Genomic DNA, 17,730 nt, shown 5'->3' with positions numbered 1-17,730 from the left:
GTTTGTGTGCACACTAAATGTGGTCAAAATGTTTTCATAGGGACAGCTTTACCCAGAAAATGTGATTCATGGCAATTGGAGTGCTTCACTTGAACCTGTCCATAATGTGAAAAAGCTTGAGAAGTTACAAAAAAATAAAACCAAAACAACAACAAAAACCCCATCCCAAACAACTGTGAGAAGAAGCATTTTTATTCTGTGAATGACTGACATAGATTTGCTACGTGTCTGGCTGGGACAATAAAATTAGAAATATCTAGCACACCCATGGGAGCGCAGTTCTGTTTTCTGACCAGGGCTTTTCACAACCTTTATTTGGTGAAGCCTGAATGTGTTGTGACTTTCAAGATGCCTAGCTTTCACTCTGTACTCAGAGAGAAGATTGCAAGACTAGTAGTTTGGACAGCTTGCTTTTGCTAGGGTGTTAAGCAGACTTTCTTCCTGGAATCACAGTAAGCACAGAAGGAGAGTGAGATGTTTATCAGGAGTCCGACTTCCTACATTTTATTGTTCTCAGTTATGTGGACAGCTTCCAGAACATTACCTAGGAGATCTGGGGCTTTCTGATTTTGATCAGTTTTGGGGTGAGCCACATGAATGTGAGCTCACATTTCCCTTAACAGCTTTTAATATGTGGCATAAGAACCTGTTGAAATATCAGAGGAAAATGCATAGGCCTCCAGCCATTTGTTAACTCACAGGTGATGAACATTTCTAATATGTATTGATTCAGACTTTTCATTCCCTTCTTTCCAGGCTCAGTGTAAATCAGGTCACGGATCACGGCGTGAGGATCTTGTATGAAGAGCTCTCCAAGTACCAAATTGTGTCTTTCTTGGGGTATGTACTCAGCTGGGAGCAAAACACTCAGCAGTGATACTGGAAAATAAAACTCTAATGCTGTCAGCACTGACACAGCAGAGCTGGGGTGGAAACTGCAGTTTAAACAAAGCAGCTTTTTGTGTCAGAAATGATTCTGTGACAGTTCACTGGGACAAGGACCACAGCTTCCTCTCCCATCACACTCCCTCACAGCCTCCTGCTGGCATCAAACCCTTCCGTGGCACAGTGTGGACCACCAATTAACCTGCTTGCTAATTTTTATACTGAAAGCCTTCTGCTGTGGAAGGAATAGACTGCAAGCAAGAGAGCATGTGTAGTTATAACCTGCTGTTTTCTCCACTGTAAATGGATTTATTTCAACTATGCAAAGCAGATACTGCTTGGTAGAGACTTCTGTCAGGAACATGCAGTTTCAAGTGTCATGTTCATGATACCAATTTCTTTCAAGAGCTTAATTAGTTCTTAATGAAGCTGAAGCTGGAAGGCACGTTAGCTCCGACTTCCTGCTCTTGGTTAAGTAGCTACATAAAAATGACTTTTTGAAAGGTGAGCATGAATACCAAGAACAGCTTTTTTCCTCCATTGCCCTAATGTAAGTACAACTGCTCAGGTATCTGCTCTTCAGTAATATTTGCAAGGGGATTTTATGACTTTTAAAAGACCAAAAGTACATTATGGTGTTTTGTCTTTTGACTTATCTTCTGGCAATATTACTTCTGTACTAGCACAGGAATAAAGGGAAACTTTGTTTGCTTGTGGAGACCATTTATTTAAAAAAATATATAAATATTCATGATTTGCAGTCTGGTCTCCTTATATTTTATATCTAGCCCATCACAATATGAATTATATATCAAAATAGAAATACAAGCAACTGTGAATATGTACAAAGCCTCACAGAAAAGATAGATGCTATGTGTGCATCATAAAACATTCAGGTTGTAAATATTTAACAGCAGTAATAACCTATTTTTACCAATGTGATTTTTCTTTAAGCTTGTACAACAACCAAATCACTGATGTTGGAGCCAAATATGTTGCAAAATTAATTGAAGAGTGTTCAAGCCTGGAATATGTTAAGTATGTTGGATTGTTTTTCCTTTCTAGACTATCCTAATTAAGATTGAGCAACTTGAAAGGGGAGGAATAGTAGAAAAAGAGACAAAAATTGTATTTGAAATAAAATATAATTTAGGTTGCAGTTGTATATTTGCTTTGCAGTAGTCTAGCAGTGGATGGCAGCAGGTGAAACTCTTGAATCCATAGTCTTTTCTGGAATACAGTAGTGAGTTAAAGGAGTGCATGAGACCTGTTCTTTACCTAAATCCAGTCTCAGCACATGAGCAAGGCTTAAGCTGTGCATGGACCTTGCTGCTGCTTCCAGCAGGCAAATTCCCTTGGATTTAGTACCAAGCTTTTTAGTGTCTGATCTTTTATGGGCCACTGGGGTCAGGCTGTGCTGGTGTCATACCTCAACTCTGGAATTCCCCAAATTCACCTGGTGACTTGTTCCCTTTAATTCCTGGAACTTCCCCAGATAAGAGTGTCTGGCCATGCATGTTGGTTGGACATAAAGGTAGATCATTAACCAATGGTTTAGTTGTGACCATAGCAGAAACCAGAGGTAACTGCAGCAATGTCAGCTTTTGGAGGGAATGTAGGAACAGGCAGCCAGGGACTCTTGGGTTCTAGTCCTTGTTCTACCACTGACTTGGTCTGAAACCCCACTCTGGCCATATCCTTCCTACTTGAAATTTTTGCAGAATTTTGAAACCCAGGAGCACTTAGTTTTTTCAGTGCTTTGACAGTCTTTGCTTATTTAATGTAGCTTTCACAAAAAAGCCTGTTGAAAGATGGTTGCTTTCAGGCTACACAGTAACCCTAGAGATCATTTTGAGATAGAGTGCACATTCATGTGCCCAAAGTCAGCCAAACAAGACGGTTTTATGTAAATGTAGTGGCTTGGGGACTGGGGGGAAGGGTTGGGGGTTTGGTCTGTTCTTTAAATCAATCTATATGCAATTATCTCTCGCTTGAACTCCAGCAATTTAATATCTATGTAGGTCAAAAATAGAGGAGGCCTTGTGTAAAATGCCAGCCTGGGACTGGCTGCTGCACTGACCTGTGGCACTGCCTAGAGCCTGTGCTTACAACAGAAAGACTTGAAATTATTGCAGTGCAATCTGTGCCTATCAGCTGCAGTCTGCTCTGGAAACACACAGTCAAGAAATATTCTGTTCCCTGTGGCATCATGAAACGTGCTGCATGTAATTCATGAGCTCTGTAGCAATTGCTGATAGTATGAATTATATTAAAAACAAGGCTGGGGTCCTTGCCCTGAGGATCAGTTCCTAAAGCTCATTTCTAAACATACTGAGCACCAAACCCAAGACTCTACTTGCAGTACTTCTGATTTGGAGGGCTGATACACAAAATATGCAAAAGACAACATAAAATTATGTCTTTTAGTCAAAGGTCAAGTGCCTGCAGTATTTTTTCACTCTGGGTTAATCTTTGATAACTGCAGGTAACCTGCAGAGTTAATTAGCCTTAAGTACTTGTGTGGCTTTCTGAACTGGTGTTCTGATAGCTGCACAGTTGTAAGTGATGCACCTCATCAATTTCTGTACTTTGTGCAGAATAGGAGCAAACAAAATAACCAGCGAAGGAGGGAAGTGCCTTGCCCAGGCCATCCAGAAGAGCAAGACAATGTTTGAAATTGGGTAAGTTCAGTGCTAAAGAGCAGAAGTTAGGGCTTGATCTTGGCCAGGCACCTATAAATCCCTTGGGATTCCTTTTTTTCATGGTTACCTTCTCTCCTCTTTCTATTCCTTCCCTCCTCAGCAACAGTATTAGAACAAACAAGTGTAGAGGCATAGCCACATTTCCCATGGAAGGGGAGAGCTGCTTTGTTGTTCTTCAGTTCACACAACGTTTGGTTTGGGTTTTGGCATGTGTTCTTTTCTTTTTCACTGTTCTGACAGAATCTTAAAGGAGAAACAAACAAACAAACAAGAGGACAGTATGTAGTGCTAGCCACTTTCTTTATGACAGCAGAACTTCTTTAGAGATACTTGATTATTTTTAAGTCTGTGTGGTTTTATGACAATTGGCACTGCATCTAGTTATTGAGTGTCATTGTTACACCTGTCAAACCTTCTGCATCACATGCTGATAAAGTTGTGAGCTGGGAGAATAAAAGGGTATTCACATCATCCTTTTCCCTTAGGCTGTCCCTAATTGCAAAGTGCTATTATTGGAGAGAGCTCTGCATGTATTCCAAACCTTTAGTTCCTGCCCTGTTTCTCAGAAAAGGTGCTAGGTTTGATTTATTTTATTTATTTTTCCCCCTTCTGGCAAATCCCAGTTTCTCTTTTCACTCTACAGGAGAACACATTTCTTAAAATTTAGTACTTGAATACATGGAATTAAAACCTCTGCTTGGCCATGGTGAAAATCACAGTAGCTGTGAGACATGGAAATTGGATGTGTACAATCAGATTTTTGGCCTTTAATTTTGTTGTTCTACAACATTTCAAAAATACAGTGAGCAACCTGCACACTTCCATATAGCTGGGTCTGCTGTGCTGTACTTGCTGTAATTTCAGTGGACTCCTATTTTCTCCTGTGGAGGAAATGATCACTCCAAATGGACTGAGGATAGCTTGGACAGAAATGTTGAAATAGCAAAACTGCACTGGCTCTGGAGGACAAGGAAATTCTGGGGAACTTACTGGAAGTCCATATGTTTAGATACCACAGAGCTCAATTGATTTTAAAAGAGCTGCCAACTGATTACCCATAAGCTGAGTGTGGCTCTGAGTCATCAAGCCAGGATCCCTGTAAAAAATCCAACAACACAGACCTCAGCAGAGGTGCTTTCAAACCTTGTAATACAGGGTGAATTTTCAAAGTGGTTACTCTGCACAGAAAGGATTTGACCAGGTACTCCTAGTTTCTGATCAAATCTCTCCAGCTTGTGCCATGTTACCTTCTCTCACATGATAACCCTTTGTGTAATCAAGGATTGTTTTGCCTTTGGAAATACTATTTCTTACCAGTGTGCAGCAAGGCGATCCCTAAAGCATTGCTGCTGCACAGGCTGTGTCCCAGAGCTGCCTCTGTGCTGTGGCCTGAGGGTGCTGGTGAGTCAGCAGAGGTTACTGGTGCCATGTGCAGGCAGTGGAACACACCTGCCTCACTGGGGAGGGTACCTGCCTGGTTCCTCACGAGCCTGAAAGACTGTGAAGTAACCAGGAAGGAGGGGAGGGGAGAGAAACAGGGAGAATGTATTGCCAAGAGTCAGTAGGGTAGCACAACTGATACCTTGTGTTCTCCTCTCTTCACTAGGATGTGGGGTAATCAAGTTGGAGACGAAGGAGCAAAGGCATTTGCAGAGGCCCTGAGGAACCACCCCAGGTTAACAAACGTGAGGTAAAACATCAGCAGAGCCAGGCAGCTGCGTGCAGTGCTGGCTTTTCCATCCTGCTGTGAGGCAATGACTCTTCCCACCAAGGGCTGGCTTGGAATGCCACCTGGTATTGCAGCCTTTGCTGTGCAGCCAAGAGGTCCCTGGTGCAAGCGAGAGGCCAGACTCTGTCAAAAAGCCCTGTGCAGCCTTTAGGCAAGTTAAAAATACCACATGACTGGCATCCTTTCCTGTGTGTGCACCTCCTGCCTTCATGCTGCACAGAGGTCTGGCATTTGTGAAGGCACCTGGTCAGTGGGTGCCTTTTGATCTGGGAGCATTAGCAGGAGCAGGCACCAGCTGTCACAGAATCGGGTTCCCAGTGAGCTCAGTATTTACAGCATCTATTGAAAAAGTGCAGCAGCTCTTACCAAAGTACTTTGTAGGCCATAATATGAGGGGCTGGGACATTCTTACATTTGGGCTCATCCTGTGCTCCAGTGGAGCTACACCACCACACATTCAGTGTTGGATGTCGTCCTCACTGGAGTTCAGGGATGGATCTCAAACCAGCCTTCTGGAAGCCATAACACAGGTCAGGTTGGAAGCACAGCAGAAACCAGCGTGTTAAACAGCCCATTCCTTGCTAAACTTTCAAATGCTGGCTGGGCATTTAAAGATTTAAAGATGTTTTGGAGTCTCTCCACACAGCTGAAGCACTGGGTTCATGGTGACCCTTTGTATTTGTCTCCCAGTTGCACTGGCCTTCACGGTGAGGGGAGCAGGCAAGGCTCCTTAGTTTCCCCACAAGGTGGCACATGGCACTAGTTTCTTCACAAATACTCTGGGAGTTTGGGGATCTCTGGAGAGTTTATTGCTGCCACTTCAGATCCAGGGATTTCAGAGCTGGTGCCTTGTCCTCTTTTCTGCAAGCGGGTAGTCAAGCTTAAAAATTAAAAGCTGAACAGGTGCAGTGACCTAGATATATTTAAACTTAAAAGCCATCTGAAATAGCCATCTTCCCATAATTGCACAATCCATCCAGATGCATCAGACTTGAAAGAAAACATTTTGAACTTGAATCAGAGCTCAGGGATTCTCAGATGAGAGCAAATATGCTGATGAATGTGTTTGCAGAAATAAAGAGGAGTAACTGTGCTCTCTCGAGCTTGGGTTTGCTGGCACTTGTGCAAGGTGAATCCTCTGCTCTGCACTGTACTTGCTCTTGGCTTCACTTCTTATCTCCCACTGGCTAATCTTGCTCCATGATTAGAATGCATAGTAAGCACCTGTGGTAGCTTTATGTGAAGACCAAGGGAAGATAATCCCTACTACATCAGTTTACTTTATTTGCCATTTTTAGGCCCAGGCATGATGGACTGAGAATATCCAGTTTAAACTGAAGCTAGGAGGGACTTATGCCAATACATACTTGTGCTATTGCTCTACTTGGTTCACCTTTCTACATTTTTTGAGGCCTTGCATTATTTTAAGGGCGGAGATGCTTTTTGAACTCCTAAAGCCCAGAACATAACTTTGACTGGATGATTTTGCCAATGTCTATTCAAAGAATGAAGGGCAGACTAAGAAATGTTTGTGGTTTGTAATGGAAAGCATTTACAAGCTCATCTCTCCATACACAACAGAAGGTGTTGTATTTGGAAGAAGAATGAAGTATTTGGATGCCTGAAGGACTTAAAGGACAAAGTGCCCAGTTCATACAGGGATGACAAACACATGGAAAAACCTGTGTACTGCTAAGCACAACTCTTGGTCCTTGTTAAGAGCCTCAACTCTCAAAATTACTGAGTGCAACTCTGCTGTCAGTCCCAAGAGCACAGCTCACTGACAGCGAACCTAGTGGACTGTTTGATAGACCTGCACTCAGGCTGCAGACTGTGAACTGCTCTCACTTGTAAAAGTTGTAAGGGCTCAGTGGTTTGTGAAGTATGTGAGCCTTTGAAACACACAAATGCTGAGCTGTACATCTGGGAAGCACATCATCCAGGATATTCCCTGGTATTTGGCAGTGGGAGAGCCAAGTGGTTCTGCTTCTTAGACATTTGTATCTTTACTTCACAGTCTTGCATTCAATGGCATCACAACAGAGGGAGGCAAGAGTATTGCTGAAGCCATGCAGCACAACAACTCCGTGAGGATATTCTGGTAATTGACAGTGTGGTCTCTTTCTCCCCTGCTTCCTTTTCCAGAGCAAAATGCTGGTTTATTTCCTCCAATCCCACAGCCCTTCCTACTCTCCCTCCTCGTCCTCTCCCTGCCCTCATCCCCTCTGCTTTCCCTATCAGCAAGCTATAAGGCATCCCTTTGGAAGAATGTGGGCATGAGTAATGGATCAGCAGCACGTGTGCTTTGGGATATGTTCCAGTGACCAGTGTCATGCCTCGCTCTGCTCCCTCCATCTTGCTTTCCCCACCTTCTCTCCTTTCCATCATCTGAAGTCAAGTTCTTTGTCCTCAGTTTTTGCACCTCTTCAGTGTTGTCTGTACCTTTTCCCACCACACCTCATTCACCTTTTAGACACTAAAGCATCATGAGAAAGTATCACTAAAGCATTGCTCAGAGAAATAAGATCTGATACTCTTGTCTCTTTTACCTCCAGGGCTTCTCTTCAATATCTTTTTGTGTCCAGCCTTTACAAATTGCTCAGGGCAGGAACAGCACATCCCCCTTTGGCTGTCTAAAGCTAAGTCACAGAAAGCTGCAAAAAAGGGGGCTGAAAAACAATGTCAACATCCTAAGTGAACATTGTCTCTCCCACTTAGGCTGACTAAAAACGAGCTGGATGATGAGGCAGCAATGAGTTTTGCAGAGATGCTAAAGGTCAACAAGAAACTGGTGCATTTATGGTGAGTTACATTCCACAGTGGCACAGGCTCTTTGGCAGTCACTACATTAAAGCTTCACCTTCCAAGTCTATGTAGGTCACAGTAACAGCTTCTGTGCATGGTCTGGATGCAGCTGACTGCTTGTAGACAGTTCTAATGGGAAGTTAACAAAGCTGCTGTCTAGCATTTGGAACCTGCTTCCATACAGAGAAAAGTTCAGGCTGTTTCTGGTAACTTTCAAACTAATGATTGATTTCATCTCTCCTTAGGGGAACAGTACTGGACTCAAAATCAAATGTTTCAAAAAAACAAAAACCCAAAACCCCAAGCAGACAGCTAGAATAGAATAAGGTTATTGGAATTCTTTCTGTTTATTATCATGCTATGAAAGTAACTCTTCAACCAAGAACCTAGGTGACAGACACTTAGATATGTGTCACATTTGCCTGATGCTTGCTTTTCAAGCTAGCAATACACTGATGCAAGACACTCATCTCCAAGGCATCAATCCCCAGGAAACCAGGGATTATTTCTAGCAATCACAATAAGACTTCTTACACTTCTAAGAAAACACAGTGTTGGCTTTTCTAATCCAGAGGTTGCCAATGGATGGGGTTGGGCAGATGTGAGCTGTAAAAGAAGTAGCCATCCATTCATCTCAAGTGATCAAGGGAACATCAGACATGGAGTCCCTTTGCATGCTTTACAAAGACTTGGCTGACCACACTGTAGCACACTCCTGCATTAATCCTAGTTCCAGCCCCTTAGGAAGCATGCTGGCTGTCATGGGTGCCAAGTACTCCCAGCCTCTTTTGAAAGCAGCAGAAGCTGTGGTGCCCATCACTCTGAAAAGGAAAAGACAGTGGGGGAAGTGCTTGATTTCTTTGTGTACAGCTGCAGATATAATTCACTGAGCAGTTTGGGTTGAATTCATAATAAAACTTAGCCCAGCCAAAGCAGGCATAGTAATCGAGATAAATGTCTTTGTCATGGCTCAGTGTTGTCCAAGGGTGTCTGCCAGTGGACAAATTGATATCCTGCTTTGTTGATTGCACCAGTGGATACCTCCAAAAGGTGGTGACCTATATAGATAGTTGAACTTGAGGCTGAGTTAAAGTCTTCTTCCAGTAGCTGAAAGATTCTACTGGATCCCTTTGCATTTTGATTCCAAGCGCAGAAACTCCTTTAATGGGAATGCCTCCTTCCCTCCCTCCCTTCCCTCCCTCAGAAATTGTTCAATACACTCCAGTTTTCAGCCTCATCCTAAATCCTGAGGGATTCATGCAACCAGTCACATGGAATAGTACAGCTGTGGGGCTCACCATGGTAGACTGAAAGGTGAGTACTGAATTAAGCTAGGCTGATGAGTATTTTTATACTCATGCAGATGAGTGGCCTCTGTTCATCTTTAGCTAGTGGGATGCTCTACAGGGGTAAATAAGAGTTACCTGCTGTTTCATCAGTTTCACTGCTTGAGGATCTTAGGTACGGTTTTTTTCCTTCCGTAAGCTCAGATGAGACATAATTTATAGCTGGTAAGTTGGCTTCACTGGGACTTGCACCTGCTCATACCAGAGTCAGAATCAGTGCTTTATTTTTCAAAGATCTTGTTGGTCTGATAAACAAGACTGGAATATTTGGCAGCTTCTGGATCATAACTGCTAAAACACTAGGCCTACACAGGGTCTGTACTCAGAATTTTCTGTACATCACTTAAAAATGTCTCACAGTCTTCTTAGTAAGAAAGCAGAGCCGAGAACTTTGTCTGTCTCAGTCTAAATACCACAATTCCATACCACTAGTGAACATAGCAGAAATTTGTCAGCTGTGTAATTAAAATTGCTCAGAATCTCCAGAATGGAACCACATGCAAGATTAAAAGGAAAAGATTAATACTCTGAGCTCTGTTTCTGAAAGTGCATGTGGGACATTTGACCAATACTGTGTACCATTCTCACAGATAAAATCACAGGCATTTTCTTGTGGCAGACAGCTTTACTCCTTAATGTCAAGCTGAGCACAGGTTGTGCATGTGCTGCAGATTAGTTTGCATGTTAGATTGACATGAAATGCTTTTTTTTAGGCTTATCCAGAATCAAATTACAGCCAAAGGGGTGAAGTGCCTCAGCGAAGCTCTCAAGGAGAACACGACTATTCAAGAAATCTGGTAAATGTCCCTTTCTCAAAGGGTCACTTTGTAATCTTCCTTTCCCTTTAAAACCCTACTGGCCTTACTACTTCCCAGCCTAAAAAAATTCAGAGCAAGTTTATGTGAGGTAGGGGTTGTAGTTCCAGCTGTGGATTTTAGACATGTAAAAAGCTACTGCCATTGAAACATTTCCTTGTGTGTTATGAATGTCAGGCGGTTTTCTTGGTTCACATCTGTCCGTACCACTGATTTGCAGAATCAGGGCCTGAATTTCTAGACCCAGCTTTGCTTGTTGTTTTTATTTTTAAACTTCTGAACACGTTCATGCTTTTCAGGACCTAAATGCCAAATAAGCAGGAGATGGTTACCTTTAATCAGCATTACTAGTCTGGTTCACAGCATTTGTACTTGGATTTTTTTGGGCGGTGCTCCAAACATACTGAAAGTGCTAAGCCACAGGGAGATTAACTTTTTGTAGGATTTGTTTGTTGTAGATTAGGTGGGCATCACATAGTCACACGTGTACATTTAAGGCAGAAAGCCAAATACCACATTCCTTCCCTCACCTCAGGGAGCTCAGGAGTCAATAGAACTGAGCTGGTTTTAGCACTGCTGCTTTATTATGGAACATGAAATTTATTTTTAAATATATGTATTTGTTTTAGTGAAAGGACACTGAATTCTTGCTTAGAAAGACAGTGACTCACTGTCTGACTAGTGTGTTCCCTGGAGATGTGGAAGAGGTACTTTTTCCAAAAGCCACTGTCAGCTTTTGTCTACAGAAGAGGCATCAACTTCCCCTCAGATCATTCTGAATCTTCAGACTGAAGTCTGTCTTTTGATTCTGGCCTGAATGTTCAGAGGCATTCATTAACCCAAGTAATTTCATAAATCTGCATGGTTTAATGGATTTCAACATTTCTGAGAGCAGCACTTAACCAGGCTGCTCATTTTCAGGGGTGTGAGTATCAATGTCGATTATCTTTACGTAGCCAGAATTGAAAATTTTGCTATCGGTCATTTCACATTAATAGTGCCTGAGTACTTCACAGAATTTTGTTCCCATGTTGTCATGGAAGACACAAAATGCTCTGGAGACTTTAAATATCTTTAAACCAGCCCACTGCACTGTAAGAACCTTTGTCAACTCTGTGCTGCTTGCTGAAATGCAAACAGCTGGGTTTCCAATGCCAAGTTCAGTTACTGGAGTTCAGGTGTGTGTTCAGGTTTTATTTCTGAGGGAGAAGCCTTGTTCCTGGGATGTGCAGTGGGAAGAGCAGTGCTGGATCCAGCCTAACACCCATTCCCAGTTGAGAAGTGTGCAGCCCATGTGACATTTCAAACCTCTGCACCAAAGATGGTGCACACAGATGATGGGAAGCAATCACTACCTTACTTTCACTCATATCCCTTTTGTTGTACTCCTCCAGCTTGAATGGGAACCTGATAAGCCAAGAAGAGGCCAAAGCCTTTGAAAATGAAGAGCGGATCATTTGCTTTTGAATGAGGACTTTCCCATTTTGCCAAGTTGGTGTTAACAAAGGCTACTCCTGCACTTGGACTGCAGAGTTTATAAAGGCATCAATCTACAGTGCTCGTGGCAGGAGAGAGATACACAATAAGCTGCCTTTTTATGAACACACTGCACTCCCTCAGCTCCATCCCTTACCCTGCCTGTTATTTTTAATCCTTTTGGTGAGTGGGAAGTTGCCTGGGTAAATAATTAATGTTTGTTTGGTGCTTTGAAGATGAAATGCAAAGTGTTAACAGACTAAATCCACTGGCAGGTGTATGCATTTTGATAACTGAGTTTAGATCTATTCTATACAGTGATGTAAATAATCTGTTAACTTATTTATATACGTAAATAAAGACATACAAGTATGCATAAACAAGAAAGGGTGCAAGATGCACAAACTCCACCAGCTCTGAGTATCACCTGCCTCAGAACTGAAAATGAATATATACACAGTTTTACCAGAAATGGTATCTATAGTAGTTGCTTGATGTTTTGAACATGAATTCCTTCTTCCTGCCTAGAAATGAGGTCCCTCTTTCTCCACTGACTCCAGGCAGCATTGTAGACACTGCTTTTTTTTGTTGTTGGGGTTTTTTGGATGGGTAGGAACGGATGCATCAGGCTCAGATTACTTTCAGTAATCTTTTTTTCCCATATCAAAGCCAATCCTTTTTCTTTCATGCAACCAGAAGCCCTTACTGCCATCACTGTAAAACCATAACATGGGCAGTAAACCACTTCTGCTTCACATTTCCAGAGGGCTGCATAGAAACAGCTGCCTCCTGTTTCCACAGTGTTTGTTCTGGGGAGGGGGTCTGGAGAGAAATGTGAACAATTAATTAGCAGGCTGTTCATTGCCTTGGCTCCCAGCCTAGGCTCCGTGCTGGTGGCACTACACCAATGTCACGTTGCCCAGCATCAGTGGGGAGAAAGGACGATTGAAAATCAACTGCGTCAAGTAGAAATCCCTTCTCCCAGCAACAGGCAAGCACACAGGAGGATTGAGATCGGCCTGGAAAGCTTTTAGTCTGTGCTTGAATCAGTGGACACAGCAAGGCAAGGGGCAGTAGTAATAACAAGGACCAACAACAAAACATTATCCTCCCTCAAATGATTATTGCTTAGGGAGTGTAACTTTAGAGGCTTTAAAAGAAATCAGTTAGCAAAGGAGTGGGGTATTAGATTATTTTTTGTGGGAGCTTTATAAACTCAAACTCTACCCCACAGTGTAGGGGGCAGAGTTTGAGCTTATACACCTAAAATGGAAAAGTGTGAGCCATTTTCCTTCCAATTCTCCAGTTGCTGACCCACAAAACCTTGGTAGGTTGGAAGAAGAATCTCCAGTTAAAATGCCAAACCAATGAACCCTCACCTCCCCATCTCCCAGATCTGCCCCATGAAGCAAAGAAAGTGCTTGCTTTGTACGTCAGAGCTTCTCCATTTCCTATGTGGTAGCAAACCTTTCCTAGCCCTCAATTCTGTCTACTCTTTCAGCTCCCTAACACATATTCAAATACTCACTGGGCTTCTCACAAGACCTGCAGTTATAAAGGATAAAAAGGGAAGAAAACCAACTTAGTTATTTTTCAGTGGCTTTTCCTCTGTGCCTGTGGTATCAACACTGATTTTTCACAGGGAGACAGATGAGGTTTTTCAACCATGCCAGAGGGAACTCAGCTAACTTGAATGATTTCTGCACCTGAGCCATTTGTTTACTGAAGCAAAAGGGCACACAGTTACAGATGAGCTGGATTTCAATTGCCGAAACATCTGCCAAAGCAAAGCCTTTAAAGACTTCTCAGTGACTTTAACAAATCAGAGACTCATGCACCTTGTCGAAGTGTGTTTTGCCAGCCTACTCTGATGGAAGGGAGAAGATACTGGTGGCAAGGAAGAGCCTTCACCAGAGGTGTAATTTGCCTGTGTTTGAGGACGCATGCTCCTACTTTGCTCTAATCACAGAATTATTTGCTCATTTACCAGGTAGAAAACACGTTTAAAACTACAGTTCCTGTCCTTGTTTCACTAATTGACTAAAATAGCTTCCCCCAAACTTTCCAGTGCAGTCACATCTGCCCCTTTTTTGGGCTAGAGCAGCCTTTGGCATTGTTTGTAGTGACAGGCTCAGCCCTGTTGCAAATCTTGTTCCATACCTGGCTGTTACAAGCTGGGCATCCAGGGAGTGTTTTCAGGGACAGCAGCATTTACAGGTCTGCAGCAGCTAAATGCAGCCTCAGGATAAGTGTGGCAGGATCAAGCCCAGCTCCATGTAGGACAGAGTTTGGCACTGAACAAGATTACAGTGCCAGAGACAGAGCAAGTCACAGCCACTCCTTCCAGAGGTGATTCTGGGCAGCAAACATTTGTTTGGACTGGACTGTAGGTCTGAGCACAGCTCACTCTGGGTTTAACAAAACCAAGGAGTTTCATAGCATCCTTCTCCCAGCTCCCCCAGAGCAGGGGGTCTGCTTCACAGGGCGCATCCCAGCTCTGGGAGACATGCTGGGCAAACTGGTTGCTGCTCTGGGAGCAGCAGGACATCCCTTGTTTATCTGCACAGCATTTCTGGCTGAGGCTCTTCCTAGTCTTACCAGTCTGTTTGTAAGGGCCATTGGAGCAACACTTCTGCAGCTTGCAGGGAGAGCCTTGTTTACTCAGAGACAACTGTAACTTTTTTCAGACTTGTTTGTAATTTGCTGAAGCCTTCTCTGTACACTGTGTCATGTTTTTCCACTTGTCTACTGTGATAATAAACAGCTTTTTAAAGAACAAGCTGCCTGCAAGTGCTCAGGCTCTGCTGAAGCCCTGTGGAGCAGACACTTGGCTGCATCAAGATGGGACAGTGACACCCCAACTAATTCTGGCTGCAGACAAGAGAGAGGAGCTGCCACAGCTGGAGAAGGCCTTTCACAGCTGCCATTGCCCATGAGGGGCCCTTCCAACAGCAGGTGCCAATCCAGTTAGGGGCAGCGAGGGAAAGCACAGTGGTGCCTCAGGAATGTGCTGCAGCCGTGCTGCACTCCTGGAGTCCTCCTGCCCCACTGACTGCAGGAGCTCTTCTCATTTCCACCTCCTGCTGCTGGGCAAAGACTTGCTGGCTGGAAGTGTCACCACTTGTATTGGGCTGGTGCAAACTGTGTGTGTTTACTGGTGCCAGGTGACACTGCAGCCCTCAAGGAAGCCCTGCTGTGACACAGTGCAGTCCTGCTCCAGTCGAACACTGCCAGGTCCTCAGGACAGGATGTTTGTCTCAGCCTGGCATGGCTCACTGTTGTCACACGTGTCTCCAGGTGCCAGGCCTCAGTTCATGACTTGCAGGGTGGTGCAAGGCCATGCAGCCTTTGCTCTTCAACCACAGCCAGGGCAGGATCCCAATCCCACTGTTCCATGCTGAGGGAGTGGTACTGATGCCAAAAATACAGCAAGACACCTGTTGCTGTTGACCTCGTTTCAGAGAGACGAGACACACTCTTTTCAGGAGTGAAAAAAGCTTTATTTTTCACATCCCTTTGTATAGTTTTCTAGATCCTCCCATGTCTATCTCCTGTTGGTCAGTAACAAGCTGTGACCCCATGGTAATTGGTCAGTCTTGGACAAGGCGTCTATGTGCAAGAGAGGGTTGTTTGTGAGATACTCTTTTCATTCTTAAAGCTGAGACGGTTGGGATTGTTGAAACACGTGCAGGAAAATAGCCCTAATCTGTAGAATTATTTTGCAGAGAAACAAGTTATTTCTGGGATTGTTGAAACAGGTGCAGGAAAATAGGCCTAATCTGTAGAATAATTTCGCAGAGAAACAAGTTGTTTTTTGCTGTTGCAGGCTTCTGTTTTCATGAAGAGATGTTGGCTTTCTCAGGGCTGTGTCGGACCAAGTCAGGATCCAGACTGCAAGGCCTTATACACACCTGCTGTTTGCCACCACAGACACCCATAACTGCTTTTCTGGAGCTTCATTCTGCTCCCTTACCTTGTGTCAGCAGACAAAATGAGGAGCCCACTGCAGAGCTGTACAAATGGCTGCAGTCAGGCTGCATCAGAGCCAGGTGAACAGAGCGAGGGATGGGTTTGCCGTGAGGAAGGAGAGATCACTGCAGAAACCACTCACTTTTCAACTGATGGAACGAGTAATCTCAAGCTGCAGCTCTACACAAAGGCCTCAACAGCTGCTTTAGTAGGTAGAAACAAACAGCAGGATTGCACTAGATGAAAATGGAGGCCAGGCTGGGAGCTGCCAGCTGCACTCAGAGACTCCAAATTTACTCACAGGAGGAGGTTTCCCCTGTTTGCTGGAGGCTCTCAGTTGCTCTGTGGAATAGGTCAGCCTTCTGAGAACACAGCAGAGCTACTGAGGCAAGTCTTTCCTCACTTGCCAGAGTGGGGAGAAAAGGTGAGAGGAGGCAGGGAGTGTCACAAGTGCTGGGGGAGTCCCTCTTCAATCCTGGGAAATTGCTGATGGAATCCCCTGTGAATCTCGACAGGGCTGAGGTCAGCCAGTCCCAGAGGTAAATGGAGCTGATGGCACAAGCTGCAGAGTTTGAAATAGCTGCCCTCAGGTACATAGGGGGACATGAAAACAGGGATGATGTTTCAGAGAAAACAGCAGGAGGAGCTTCAGGAGCATCAAGGCATGAGAGGTCACAGCAGGTGGGTGAAGGATTAAAAACTGGCCTTGCTCAGCCAGGGACAAAAACTACAGTCATTGCTTTATACTGGGAAAGCAGGAAATGTCCTGTGCCTGTTGCAGACAGGGAGTCTCTGGGCGATGCACTGGAAAACAGCAGGTTTCGGGCAGTGCTGATGCCACCTCACCCACTCGAGGTCAGGTGGCACCCGCAGGGCTCAAGCAACCCTTTAGGGTGGCAGTACATAAATCCCTGCCACACACAGGGCCTGCAGCTGCTGCTGGCACCAGGGCTGCTGGCAGGGGGGCTCTCAGCAGCCCCATTGTGCAGTGCTGGTCTGAGAGAGGTGCCAGCTTGCCCATGCCAGCCCCACGCAGGCAGCTGGCTCGGGAGGGAGCTGCTGGTGACACGGCTGAGGGGACACCTCCATCGCTGCAGCCCGGCTGCACAAGTGTCCCCCTTGCTCCCGTGGGGCAGGGAGCCAGAGCTCCAGCTGCAGCAAACCCCGTGCAAACAACTAAATTATGCCCAGCCTCTCCTGTCTGGGGATTCCCTTTGTACACTGAAGGCAGCAACTTAATTAGCTGCTAAAGCCTCGCAAGCCGGGAGAGTTGGACCTCACGGACTGCAGCAAATGAAGCCGTCAAGCTTTCCTGCTTCCATTACCTGCCAGACGCTTTAATCCTGAGTTTAGCAGATACTAATCCCGGCCCGGGTGACTTGTGAGGAGGAAGGCTGCTCCCTTGAGAAGTCACCCGGGTCCGCAGGGGAAGGGAGCGGCAGAGAGGAGCCCGGCGGGGCGGGAGCAGCCCCGCGGTGCTCACGGGCCTCGGTGACAGGCCCCGATGGGGCTCGGGGAGAGGCCTGGCAGCTTCCTCTTCCTCCTGTTTGAAGCCAGCTTACAGAAACAACGAGGAGGGAAGGGAGGGGGGAGGCTTTGTTAAAATGTAAACGCGTGTTCAAACAAAGCAATCTGTAAACAGGAAGAAAGGAAAGTAGGGCAGAAGCTCGACACAAAGCATGACTCCGAAGACAAGGGGCCAAATGCGGAGGCACAGAGCACCTGCCATTTTCCAGCGGGCTCAGCTGGGGCCGTGTCCCTGCGCCTCAGATCTGCCTCCTCTATGCTCCCCTGCCTTTACGAGGAGTGAGTCATCTTGCGTCAGCTGAGGATGGGCTTTATGCAATTATTTATTTATGTCAAACCCTCCTCCCTGCCACCATGCATCCCTGATCTCATCCCCCCTCAGAAAACAGATGCTTTATTACATGAGGGCTGGAAAACTCCATCTCACTTGGCTTTTGCTGAGGCTCCTTGTTTCCCAGTGGCTGGCTGGCAAGGAG

The 17,730-nt window shown here is 44.9% G+C and overlaps 1 protein-coding gene across 1 annotated transcript in view; it reads left to right on the top strand.

Annotated features, from left to right (window-relative positions):
* The window catches only part of NOD1 (nucleotide binding oligomerization domain containing 1), a 22,790-nt gene extending 10,142 nt beyond the window's left edge, over positions 1–12,648 (top strand). Inside the window, exons 5-12 of the mRNA XM_031059413.1 lie at positions 757–840; positions 1,840–1,923; positions 3,483–3,566; positions 5,194–5,277; positions 7,334–7,417; positions 8,035–8,118; positions 10,181–10,264; positions 11,677–12,648. Of these exons, the coding sequence (XP_030915273.1) occupies positions 757–840; positions 1,840–1,923; positions 3,483–3,566; positions 5,194–5,277; positions 7,334–7,417; positions 8,035–8,118; positions 10,181–10,264; positions 11,677–11,749 (661 nt within the window). The 3' untranslated portion in view covers positions 11,750–12,648. The remainder of the gene's footprint in view (positions 1–756; positions 841–1,839; positions 1,924–3,482; positions 3,567–5,193; positions 5,278–7,333; positions 7,418–8,034; positions 8,119–10,180; positions 10,265–11,676) is intronic.
* Positions 12,649–17,730: the final 5,082 nt, after the last annotated feature.

This window comes from Geospiza fortis, unplaced genomic scaffold, assembly GCF_000277835.1.
Source record: "Geospiza fortis unplaced genomic scaffold, GeoFor_1.0 scaffold346, whole genome shotgun sequence".
Taxonomy (NCBI): Eukaryota; Metazoa; Chordata; class Aves; order Passeriformes; family Thraupidae; genus Geospiza; species Geospiza fortis.
This window is presented reverse-complemented; position numbering and strand designations above follow the sequence as displayed.